The sequence below is a fragment of the Patagioenas fasciata genome, chromosome 37, assembly GCF_037038585.1.
Source record: "Patagioenas fasciata isolate bPatFas1 chromosome 37, bPatFas1.hap1, whole genome shotgun sequence".
Classification (NCBI taxonomy): Eukaryota; Metazoa; Chordata; class Aves; order Columbiformes; family Columbidae; genus Patagioenas; species Patagioenas fasciata.
The window spans coordinates 1,025,098-1,038,995 of record NC_092556.1 but is presented as its reverse complement, the minus strand read 5'-3'; the positions used below and the strand labels follow the sequence as shown (position 1 = coordinate 1,038,995).

General features: G+C 63.3%; 1 protein-coding gene across 5 annotated transcripts in view; it reads right to left on the bottom strand.

Moving 5' to 3' along the window:
• Positions 1-2,845: 2,845 nt before the first annotated feature.
• ALDOA (aldolase, fructose-bisphosphate A) overlaps positions 2,846-13,898 on the bottom strand; it is a 28,105-nt gene continuing 17,052 nt past the window's right edge. For all 5 annotated transcript variants that reach the window (XM_065862213.2, XM_065862211.2, XM_065862212.2 and 2 more), the window contains exons 7-9: positions 13,349-13,523; positions 7,134-7,333; positions 2,846-3,071 (exon numbers count right to left, since the gene is read on the bottom strand). In XM_065862213.2, the coding sequence (XP_065718285.1) occupies positions 2,976-3,071; positions 7,134-7,333; positions 13,349-13,523 (471 nt within the window). In that variant the 3' untranslated portion in view covers positions 2,846-2,975. The remainder of the gene's footprint in view (positions 3,072-7,133; positions 7,334-13,348; positions 13,524-13,898) is intronic.

Here is a 13,898-nt window from a genome sequence, read left to right as displayed (position 1 = left end):
TATGGGGCAATTATGGCGAACCTGAGGGTCGCTATGGGGCACTTGGGGGTCACGAACAGGCACCTATGGGTCGCCAAGAGTCACTTATGGGGCACTACGGGTCACTTATGGGGCTCTATGGGGCACTTATGGGGCACTAATGGGGAACTTGAGGGTGACCCCCAAGCGCCAAATATCGACCCACAAGTTCCCCATAAAGCCCCATAAGTGACCCATAGAGACCCACAAGTGCCCCATAGAGACCCACAAGTGACTCATGGAGCCCCATAAGTGACCCGTAGTGCCCCATAAGTGACTCTTGGCGACCCATAAGTGCCTGTTAGTGACCCCCAAGTGCCGCATAGTGACCCACAAGTTCCCCATAAGTGACCCATAGAGCCCCCTAAGTGACTTATAGTGCCCCATAAGTGACTCATAGAGACCCACAAGTGCCCCATAGCGCCCCACATGTGACTCATGGAGCCCCATAAGTGCCCAATAACTCCCCATTAGTGCCCCATAGAGCCCCATGAGTGACCCACAGTGCCCCATAAGTGACCCATAGAGAACTCCTGGGTCCCTCCCGCACTCCTGGATCCCTCCCGCACTCCTGGGTCCCTCCCCGAACTCCTGGGTCCCTCCCGAACTCCTGGGTCCCTCCCGCACTCCTGGGTCCCCTCCTGCACTCCTGGGTCCCTCCCGCACTCCTGGGTCCCTTGGGGCACTCCTGGGTCCCTCCCGCACTCCTGGGTCCCTCCCGAACTCCTGGGTCCCTCCCGCGCTCCTGGGTCCCTCCCGAACTCCTGGGTCCCTCCCCGAACTCCTGGGTCCCTCCCGCACTCCTGGGTCCCTCCCGCACTCCTGGGTCCCTCCCCGAACTCCTGGGTCCCTCCCCGAACTCCTGGGTCCCTCCCCGCACTCCTGGGTCCCTCCCGAACTCCTGGGTCCCTCCCGAACTCCTGGGTCCTCCCCGAACTCCTGGGTCCCTCCCCGCACTCCTGGGTCCCTTGGGGCACTCCTGGGTCCCTCCCGCACTCCTGGGTCCCTCCCGAACTCCTGGGTCCCTCCCCGAACTCCTGGGTCCCTCCCGAACTCCTGGGTCCCTCCCCGAATTCCTGGGTCCCTCCGCGAACTCCTGGGTCCCCCCCGCACTCCTGGGTCCCTCCCGCACTCCTGGGTCCCTCCCGCACTCCTGGGTCCCTCCCCGAACTCCTGGGTCCCTCCCGAACTCCTGGGTCCCCCCCGAACTCCTGGGTCCCTCCCGAACTCCTGGGTCCCTCCCGCACTCCTGGGTCCCTCCCGCACTCCTGGGTCCCTCCCCGAACTCCTGGGTCCCTCCCGCACTCCTGGGTCCCCCCCGAACTCCTGGGTCCCTCCCGAACTCCTGGGTCCCTCCCGCACTCCTGGGTCCCCCCCGAACTCCTGGGTCCCTCCCGCACTCCTGGGTCCCCCCCGAACTCCTGGGTCCCTCCCGAACTCCTGGGTCCCTCCCCGAACTCCTGGGTCCCTCCCGAACTCCTGGGTCCCTCCCCGCACTCCTGGGTCCCTCCCGAACTCCTGGGTCCCTCCCGCACTCCTGGGTCCCTCCCGCACTCCTGGGTCCCTCCCCGAACTCCTGGGTCCCTCCCGAACTCCTGGGTCCCTCCCCGAACTCCTGGGTCCCTCCCGCACTCCTGGGTCCCCCCCGAACTCCTGGGTCCCTCCCGAACTCCTGGGTCCCTCCCCGAACTCCTGGGTCCCTCCCGAACTCCTGGGTCCCTCCCCGCACTCCTGGGTCCCTCCCGAACTCCTGGGTCCCTCCCGCACTCCTGGGTCCCTCCCGCACTCCTGGGTCCCTCCCCGAACTCCTGGGTCCCCCCCGCACTCCTGGGTCCCTCCCGAACTCCTGGGTCCCTCCCCGCACTCCTGGGTCCCTCCCGAACTCCTGGGTCCCTCCCGAACTCCTGGGTCCCTCCCGCACTCCTGGGTCCCTCCCGCACTCCTGGGTCCCTCCCCGAACTCCTGGGTCCCTCCCCAACTCCTGGGTCCCTCCCGAACTCCTGGGTCCCTCCCCGAACTCCTGGGTCCCTCCCCGAACTCCTGGGTCCCTCCCGCACTCCTGGGTCCCCCCCGAACTCCTGGGTCCCTCCCGAACTCCTGGGTCCCTCCCCGAACTCCTGGGTCCCTCCCGAACTCCTGGGTCCCTCCCCGCACTCCTGGGTCCCTCCCGAACTCCTGGGTCCCTCCCGCACTCCTGGGTCCCTCCCGCACTCCTGGGTCCCTCCCCGAACTCCTGGGTCCCTCCCGCACTCCTGGGTCCCTCCCGAACTCCTGGGTCCCTCCCGCACTCCTGGGTCCCTTGGGGCACTCCTGGGTCCCTCCCGCACTCCTGGGTCCCTCCCGCACTCCTGGGTCCCTCCCCGAACTCCTGGGTCCCTCCCGCACTCCTGGGTCCCTCCCCGAACTCCTGGGTCCCTCCCCGAACTCCTGGGTCCCTCCCGCACTCCTGGGTCCCCCCCCGAACTCCTGGGTCCCTCCCGAACTCCTGGGTCCCTCCCCGAACTCCTGGGTCCCTCCCGAACTCCTGGGTCCCTCCCCGCACTCCTGGGTCCCTCCCGCACTCCTGGGTCCCTCCCGAACTCCTGGGTCCCTCCCCGCACTCCTGGGTCCCTCCCGCACTCCTGGGTCCCTCCCGCACTCCTGGGTCCCTCCCGAACTCCTGGGTCCCCCCCGAACTCCTGGGTCCTTCCCCGCACTCCTGGGTCCCTCCCCGAACTCCTGGGTCCCTCCCGCACTCCTGGGTCCCTCCCCGAACTCCTGGGTCCCCCCCGAACTCCTGGGTCCCTCCCGCACTCCTGGGTCCCTCCCGCACTCCTGGGTCCCTCCATTCAATCTGCCGCCACTTTATTGTCACCGCGGTGGGGGGGGGTGAGGGGAAGGGGGCGGGGCCAGGGAGCAGCGGGGGCGGGGCGTTGCTGGCGCGGGCGGTGTCGTCACGGGTGACGTCACGGGTGACGTCAGTAGGCGTGGTTGGAGACGAAGAGCGACTCGGTGGCGGCGGCGCCCGCGGGGCCGCTGGGGCTGTATTTGCCTTGGCACGCCAGGGAGTTCGCCTGGGGACACACGGGGACACGCGGGCGGTGACGGCGCCGCGGGGACAACGGGGACATGGGGACAACGGGGACAATGGGGACATTGGGGATAACGGGGATAACGGGGATAACGGGGATAACGGGGATAACGGGGACATGGGGACAACGGGGACAATGGGGATAACGGGGATAACGGGGATAACGGGGACATGGGGACATTGGGGATAACGGGGACATGGGGACAACGGGGACAATGGGGATAACGGGGATATGGGGACATGGGGACAATGGGGACAATGGGGATAACGGGGACAACGGGGATAACGGGGACATGGGGACAACGGGGATATTGGGGACAACGGGGATAACGGGGACATGGGGACAATGGGGATAACGGGGACAATGGGGACAATGGGGATAACAGGGACATGGGGATAATGGGGACAATGGGGACAACAGGGACATGGGTACAAGGTGGTCAACAGGGATAACGGGGACATGGGGACAATGGGGACAATGGGGATAACAGGGACATGGGGACAATAGGGAGAACGGGGACAATGGGGATAACAGGGACATGGGGACAATGGGACAACAGGGATAACAGGGACATGGGGACAATGGGGATAACAGGGACATGGGGATAATGGGGACATTGGGGACAACAGAGATAATGGGGACATTGGGGACAATGGGGTCAACGGGGATAACAGGGACATGGGGACAATGGGGACATTGGGGACAACGGGGACATGGGGATAATGGGGACATTGGGGACAACAGAGATAATGGGGACATTGGGGACAATGGGGTCAACGGGGATAACAGGGACATGGGGACAATGGGGACATTGGGGACAATGGGGACAACGGGGACATTGGGGATAACAGGGACATGAGGACAATGGGGACAATGGGGTCAACAGGGATAACAGGGACATGGGGACAATGGGGTCAACAGGGATAACAGGGATATGGGGACAATGGGGACATTGGGGACAATGAGGTCAACAGGGATAACAGGGACATGGGGACAATGGGGACAACAGGGATAACAGGGACATAGGGACATTGGGGACATTGGGGATAACAGGGACATGGGGACAACAGGGACAACGGGGTCAATGGGGACATGAGGACACAATGGGGACAACACAACAGCAGTGACATGGGGACACGGGGTGACAATGGGGACAACCCCTGCGGTGGCAGCCGCGGGGCGACACCGCCCATCCGGGCGTGTGACGAGCAGGGACGCGGTGACAACAGCGACGTCCCCCGGGTGCCACCACCCGGACATGGACAACACTGGGGTGACGATGACACTGACGCCAGTGACATTGAGTTGATGTCCTCCTCCCGGCCCCGTGTCCCCATGTCCCCATGTCCCCGTGTCCTCCTCGTCCCCATGGTGTCCTCCAACCTCCCACTGTCCCCATGTCCCCTCCCACCCTCTGATGTCCCCATGGGTGACCCAACTTGACATGGCCAACGTTGGGTTGACGATGACATTGACCCCATTGACATTGACTTGACGTAGTCACCAATGACGACTTCTCCCATCCCTATGTCCCCCCAATGTCCCCATGTCCCCCAATGTCCCCATGTGCCCCTCGTCCCCATGATGTCCTCCAACCTCCCAACGTCCCCATGGGTGACCCACCTTGACATGGCCAACGTTGGGTTGACAATGACATTGACCCCACTGACATTGACTTGACGTAGTCACCAATGACGACTTCTCCCATCCCTATGTCCCCCCAATGTCCCCATGTCCCCCTCATCCCCATGTCACCTCCATCCCCATGGTGTCCTCCAACCTCCCGATGTCCCCATAGACGTCAACATTGGGTTGACATTGACCCCATTGACATTGAGTTGACGTAGTCGGCAGCGACTTCTTCTCCTCCCATCCCCATGTCCCCATGTCCCCCAATGTCCCCGCGTCCCCCAATGTCCCCGCGTCCCCCAATGTCCCCGTGTCCCCATGGCCGACCCACCTTGACATGGCCAACATTGGGTTGACATTGACCCCATTGACATTGAGTTGACGTAGTCGGCAGCGACTTCTTCTCCTCCCATCCCCATGTCCCCCAGTGTCCCCATGTCCCCCAATGTCCCCATGTCCCCCAATGCCCCCGTGTCCCCCAATGTCCCCGTGTCCCCCAATGTCCCCATGTCCCCCAATGTCCCCGTGTCCCCATGGCCGACCCACCTTGACATGGCCAACATTGGGTTGACATTGACCCCACTGACATTGAGTTGACGTAGTTGGCAGCGACTTCTTCTCCTCCCATCCCCATGTCCCCATGTCCCCCCATGTCCCCGCGTCCCCCAATGTCCCCATGTCCCCCAATGTCCCCGTGTCCCCATGGCCGACCCACCTTGACATGGCCAACATTGGGTTGACATTGACCCCATTGACATTGAGTTGACGTAGTTGGCAGCGACTTCTTCTCCTCCCATCCCCATGTCCCCATGTCCCCCCATGTCCCCGCGTCCCCCAATGTCCCCATGTCCCCCAATGTCCCCATGTCCCCCAATGTCCCCGTGTCCCCATGGCCGACCCACCTTGACATGGCCAACATTGGGTTGACATTGACCCCATTGACATTGAGTTGACGTAGTCGGCAGCGACTTCTTCTCCTCCCATCCCCATGTCCCCATGTCCCCATGTCCCCCAATGTCCCCATGTCCCCCAATGTCCCCGCGTCCCCCAATGTCCCCGCGTCCCCATGGCCAACCCACCTTGACATGGCCAACATTGGGTTGACATTGACCCCACTGACATTGAGTTGACGTAGTGGGCAGCGACTTCTTCTCCTCCCATCCCCATGTCCCCATGTCCCCCAATGTCCCCATGTCCCCCAATGTCCCCGTGTCCCCCAATGTCCCCGTGTCCCCATGGCCGACCCACCTTGACATGGCCAACATTGGGTTGACATTGACCCCACTGACATTGAGTTGACGTAGTGGGCAGCGACTTCTTCTCCTCCCATCCCCATGTCCCCATGTCCCCCAGTGTCCCCATGTCCCCCAATGTCCCCGTGTCCCCCAATGTCCCCGTGTCCCCATGGCCGACCCACCTTGACATGGCCAACATTGGGTTGACATTGACCCCATTGACATTGAGTTGACGTAGTTGGCAGCGACTTCTTCTCCTCCCATCCCCATGTCCCCATGTCCCCCAGTGTCCCCGTGTCCCCCAATGTCCCCGCGTCCCCCAATGTCCCCGTGTCCCCATGGCCGACCCACCTTGACATGGCCAACATTGGGTTGACATTGACCCCATTGACATTGAGTTGACGTAGTTGGCAGCGACTTCTTCTCCTCCCATCCCCATGTCCCCATGTCCCCCAATGTCCCCGTGTCCCCATGGGTGACCCACCTTGACATGGCCAACGTTGGGTTGACGATGACATTGACCCCATTGACGTTGAGTTGACGTAGTCACCAATGATGACTTCTCCTCCCATCCCCATGTCCCCCCAATGTCCCCATGTCCCCCAATGTCCCCATGTGCCCCTCGTCCCCATGATGTCCTCCAACCTCCCAACGTCCCCATGGGTGACCCACCTTGACATGGCCAACGTTGGGTTGACGATGACATTGACCCCATTGACGTTGAGTTGACGTAGTCGCCAATGACGACTTCTCCTCCCATCCCCATGTCCCCCCAATGTCCCCATGTCCCCCTCATCCCCATGTCACCTCCATCCCCATGATGTCCTCCAACCTCCCAACGTCCCCATGGGTGACCCACCTTGACATGGCCAACGTTGGGTTGACGATGACATTGACCCCATTGACGTTGAGTTGACGTAGTCACCAATGATGACTTCTCCTCCCATCCCCATGTCCCCCCAATGTCCCCATGTCCCCCCCATCCCCATGGTGTCCTCCAACCTCCCGATGTCCCCATAGACGTCAACATTGGGTTGACATTGACCCCATTGACATTGAGTTGACGTAGTTGGCAGCGACTTCTTCTCCTCCCATCCCCATGTCCCCATGTCCCCCCATGTCCCCGCGTCCCCCAATGTCCCCGCGTCCCCCCATGTCCCCGCGCCCCGCGGTGCCGTACCAGGGCCCGTTTGACGTACTCCTCCTGGGCCGCCTTGGTGTTGTCCTTCTTGCCGGCCCAGGCGCGCAGGGCGGACGCCTGCAGCGCGCGCCCGTAGGAGAAGGTGAGCGCCCAGGGGCGCAGCAGGGGGCAGCGGTTGATGGCGTTGAGGTTGATGGAGGCCTCCTCCTCGCTCTGCCCCCCCGACAGGAACGTGATGCCTGCGGGACGGGGGCGCGGTCACGGGGACGCCGCGGGGACACCAGGGGGATGGGGACACCGTGGGGATGGGGACACCAGGGGGATGGAGACACCGTGGGGATGGGGACACCAGGGGGATGGGGACACCGTGGGGATGGGGACACCGTGGGGATGGGGACACCATGGGGGACATGGGGGGGAGAATGGGGATAATGTGGGGATGGGGACACCAGGGGGATGGGGACACCGTGGGGATGGGGACACCATGGGGGACATGGGGGGGAGAATGGGGATAATGTGGGGATGGGGACACCAGGGGGATGGGGACACCGTGGGGATGGGGACACCGTGGGGATGGGGACACCATGGGGATGGGGACACCGTGGGGGATGGGGACACCAGGGGGATGGGGGGGAGAATGGGGATAATGTGGGGATGGGGACACCAGGGGGATGGGGACACCAGGGGGATGGGGACACCGTGGGGATGGGGGGCAGAATGGGGATAATGTGGGGATGGGGACACCAGGGGGATGGGGACACCGTGGGGATGGGGACACCAGGGGGATGGGGACACCGTGGGGACACAAGGATGGGGACACAAGGATGGAGACACCATGGAAACACCATGGGGACATGGGGATGGAGATGGGGACACCATGGGGACATGGGGATGGGGACACCATGGGGATGGGGACACCGTGGGGATGGGGACACCATGGGGGACATGGGGGGGAGAATGGGGATAATGTGGGGATGGGGACACCAGGGGGATGGGGACACCAGGGGGATGGAGACACCGTGGGGGACATGGGGATGGAGATGGGGACACCATGGGGACACCATGGGGATGGGGACACCATGGGGACATGGGGTTGGGGACACCATGAGGACACCATGGAAACACCATGGGGACATGGGGCTGGAGATGGGGACACCATGGGGACATGGGGATGGGGACACCATGGGGATGGGGACACCATGGGGATGGGGACACCATGGGGATGGGGGGGAGAATGGGGATAATGTGGGGATGGGGACACCAGGGGGATGGGGACACCAGGGGGATGGGGACACCGTGGGGATGGGGACACCATGGGGATGGGGACACCATGGGGGACATGGGGATGGGGACACCATGGGGATGGGGACACCGTGGGGGATGGGGACACCGTGGGGGATGGGGACACTGTGGGGGACATGAGGATGGAGATGGGGAAACCATGGGGACACCATGGGGATGGGGACGCCATGGGGACATGGGGACACAAGCATGGGGACATGGGGTTGGGGACACCATGAGGACAGCATGGAAACACCATGGGGACATGGGGATGGAGATGGGGACACCATGGGGACACCATGGGGATGGGGACACCGTGGGGATGGGGACACCGTGGGGGACATGGGGATGGAGATGGTGAAACCATGGGGATGGGGACACCATGGGGACATGGGGACACAAGCATGGGGACACAAGGATGGGGACACCATGGGGACATGGGGATGGGGACACCATGGGGATGGGGACACCGTGGGGACGGGGACACCGTGGGGGACATGAGGATGGAGATGGGGAAACCATGGGGACACCATGGGGATGGGGACACCATGGGGACACAAGGATGGGGACACAAGGATGGGGACACAAGGATGGGGACACAAGGATGGGGGACACAAGGATAGGGACACCATGGAAACACCATGGGGACATGGGGATGGAGATGGGGACACCATGGGGACACCGTGGGGATGGGGGGGAGAATGGGGATAATGTGGGGGTGGGGACACCAGGGGGATGGGGACACCAGGGAGATGGGGACACTGTGGGGGATGGGGCACCGTGGGGGACATGGGGGGGAGAATGGGGATAATGTGGGGATGGGGACACCAGGGGGATGGGGGGGAGAATGGGGATAATGTGGGGATGGGGACACCAGGGGGATGGGGACACCAGGGGGATGGGGACACCAGGGGGATGGGGACACCGTGGGGATGGGGACACCGTGGGGATGGGGACACCGTGGGGATGGGGACACCGTGGGGATGGGGACACCATGGGGGACATGGGGATGGAGATGGGGAAACCATGGGGACACCATGGGGACATGGGGTTGGGGACACCATGAGGACAGCATGGAAACACCATGGGGACATGGGGATGGAGATGGGGACACCATGAGGACGTGGGGATGGGGACATCGTGGGGATGGGGACACCGTGGGGATGGGGACACCGTGGGGATGGGGACACCGTGGGGATGGGGACACCGTGGGGATGGGGACACCGTGGGGGACATGGGGATGGAGATGGGGAAACCATGGGGACACCATGGGGACATGGGGTTGGGGACACCATGAGGACACCATGGAAACACCATGGGGACATGGGGATGGAGATGGGGACACCATGGGGACATGGGGATGGAGATGGGGACACCATGGGGACATGGGGATGGGGACACCGTGGGGATGGGGACACCGTGGGGATGGGGACACCGTGGGGATGGGGACACCGTGGGGATGGGGGGGAGAATGGGGATAATGTGGGGATGGGGACACCAGGGGGATGGGGACACCGTGGGGGACATGAGGATGGAGATGGGGAAACCATGGGGACACCATGGGGATGGGGACACCGTGGGGACACAAGCATGGGGACATGGGCTTGGGGACACCATGAGGACAGCATGGAAACACCATGGGGACATGGGGATGGAGATGGGGACACCATGAGGACGTGGGGATGGGGACACCGTGGGGATGGGGACACCATGGGGATGGGGACACCGTGGGGATGGGGACACCATGGGGGACATGGGGATGGAGATGGGGACACCATGGGGACATGGGGATGGGGACACCATGGGGACACCATGGAAACACCATGGGGACATGGGGATGGAGATGGGGACACCATGGGGATGGGGACACAAGCATGGGGACACAAGGATGGGGACACCATGGGGACATGGGGTTGGGGACACCACGAGGACACCATGGAAACACCATGGGGACATGGGGATGGAGATGGGGACACCATGGGGACATGGGGATGGGGACACCATGGGGACACCATGGAAACACCATGGGGACATGGGGATGGAGATGGGGACACCATGGGGACATGGGGATGGGGACACCATGGGGACACCATGGAAACACCATGGGGACATGGGGATGGAGATGGGGACACCATGGGGACATGGGGATGGGGACACCGTGGGGATGGGGACACCGTGGGGGACATGGGGACACCGTGGGGGATGGGGACACCGTGGGGGACATGGGGATGGAGATGGGGAAACCATGGGGACACCATGGGGATGGGGACACCGTGGGGATGGGGACACCGTGGGAACATCGGGATGGAAATGGGGAAACCATGGGGACACCATGGGGATGGGGGAGGGATGGGGACACCGTGGGGATGGGGACACCGTGGGGACACCATGGGAACATGGCCATGGGGACACCATGGGAACATCAAGATAGGGATGGGGACACGATGGAGATGGGGACACCATGGGGATGGGGACATCAAGATAAGGATGGGGACACAATGGACATGGGGACACCATGGGGACATCGGGATGGGGACACCATGGGGACATCGGGACGGGGACACCATGGTTATGTAGGGATTGGGACTCCATGGGGACACCATGGGGCTGCAGATGGGGGCCTCATGTTGACATTGCCATGAGGAGATGGGGATGGGGACACCATGGGGACATCAGGATGGGGATGGGGACACCATGGGGACACCACGGGGCTGGAGATGGGGACACCATGAGGACATGGCCATGGGGACATCGGGATGGGGACGGGGACACCATGGGGACACAGGGATGGAGACAGGAATGCCATGGGGATGGGGACACCATGGGGACATCAAGATAGGGATGGGGACACCATGGGGATGTAGGGATTGAGACTCCATGGGGACACCATGGGGACGTGGGGATGGGGACACCGTGGGGATGGGGACACCGTGGGGACGGGGACAGGAATGCCGTGGGGACGGGGACACCATGAGGACATCAAGATAGGGATGGGGACACGATGGAGATGGGGACACCATGGGGACATCAAGATAGGGATGGGGACACCATGGGGACATCAGGACAGGGACACCATGGGGATGGGGACACCATGGGGATGGGGACACCATGGGGATGTAGGGATTGGGACTCCATGGGGACACCATGGGGACGTGGGGCTGGAGATGGGGACACCATGGGGATGGGGACACCATGGGGATGTAGGGATTGGGACTCCATGGGGACACCATGGGGACGTGGGGCTGGAGATGGGGACACCATGGGGATGGGGACACCATGGGGACATCAAGATAGGGATGGGGACACGATGGAGATGGGGACACCATGAGGACATCAAGATAGGGATGGGGACACGATGGAGATGGGGACACCATGAGGACATCAAGATAGGGATGGGGACACCATGGGGACATCAGGACAGGGACACCATGGGGATGGGGACACCATGGGGATGGGGACACCATGGGGATGTAGGGATTGGGACTCCATGGGGACACCATGGGGACGTGGGGCTGGGGATGGGGACACCATGGGGATGGGGCCACCATGGGGACATCAGGATGGGGATGGGGCCACCATGGGGACATGGGGCCACCATGGGGACACCACAGGGACATGGGATGGAGATGGGGACACCATGGGGATGGAGCCACTGTGGGGACACGGGGATGGGGACACCATGGGGATATCGGGATGGGGATGGGGCCACCGTGGGGACATCAGGATGGGGATGGGGCCACCGTGGGGACATCAGGATGGGGATGGGGACACCGTGGGGACATCAGGATGGGGATGGGGACACCGTGGGGACATCGGGATGGGGACATGGGGATGGGGACACCGTGGGGACGGGGACACCATGGGGGGTGGGGATAGGAATGCCGTGGGGACGGGGACACCATGAGGACATCAAGATAGGGATGGGGACACCATGGGGACGTGGGGCTGGAGATGGGGACACCATGGGGATGGGGACACCATGGGGATGGGGACACCATGGGGACATCAGGATGGGGATGGGGCCACCATGGGGACACGGGGCCACCATGGGGACACCACAGGGACATGGGATGGAGATGGGGACACCATGGGGATGGAGCCACTGTGGGGACACGGGGATGGGACACCATGGGGACACGGGGATGGGGCCACCGTGGGGATATCAGGATGGGGATGGGGACACCGTGGGGACATCGGGATGGGGACATGGGGATGGGGACACCATGGGGGGTGGGGATAGGAATGCCGTGGGGACGGGGACACCATGGGGACATCAAGATAGGGATGGGGACACCATGGGGACATCAGGACAGGGACACCATGGGGATGGGGACACCATGGGGATGGGGACACCATGGGGATGGGGACACCATGGGGATGTAGGGATTGGGACTCCATGGGGACACCATGGGGACGTGGGGCTGGGGATGGGGACACCATGGGGATGGGGACACCATGGGGATGGGGACACCACGGGGACATCAGGACAGAGATAGGAACGCCATGGGGATGGGGACACCATGGGGTCATCAAGATAGGGATGGGGACACCATGGAGATGGGGCCACCATGGGGACATCAGGATGGGGATGGGGCCACCATGGGGACACGGGGATGGGGATGGGGCCACCGTGGGGACATCAGGATGGGGATGGGGACACCGTGGGGACATCAGGATGGGGATGGGGACACCGTGGGGACATCGGGATGGGGACATGGGGATGGGGACACCGTGGGGACGGGGCCACCATGGGGACATCAGGATGGGGATGGGGCCACCATGGGGACACGGGGCCACCATGGGGACACCACAGGGACATGGGATGGAGATGGGGACACCATGGGGATGGAGCCACTGTGGGGACACGGGGATGGGACACCATGGGGATATCGGGATGGGGATGGGGACACCGTGGGGACATCAGGATGGGGACGAGGCCACCGCGGGGCCACCGCGGGGCCAGGGTGACGCACCGGGGACGGCGGGCGGCACGGTGCGGCGCAGCGCGGTGACGGTGGCCATGGCGATCTCCTCGGGGCTGTACTTCTTGGGACACGCGTGGCCCGGGGTCACCATGTTGGGCTTGAGCAGCGTCCCCTCCAGGTACACGTGGTGGTCGCTCAGCGCCTTGTACACGGCCGCCAGCACCTGGGGACAGCGTGGGGACAGCGATGGGGACAGCGTGGGGACAGCGATGGGGACAGCGTGGGGACGTGGGGATAGAGATAGGGACAGCATGGGGACAGAGATGGGGACACCATGGGGACGTGGGGATAGAGATGGGGACAGCATGGGGACAGCATGGGGATAGCAATGGGGACAGAGATGGGGACACCGTGGGGATAGAGATGGGGACACCATGGGGATTGAGATGGGGACAGAGATGGGGACACCATGGGGACAGAGATGGGGACAGAGATGGGGACACCGTGGGGATAGAGATGGGGACACCATGGGGATTGAGATGGGGACAGAGATGGGGACAGAGATGGGGACACCATGGGGATAGCAATGGGGACAGAG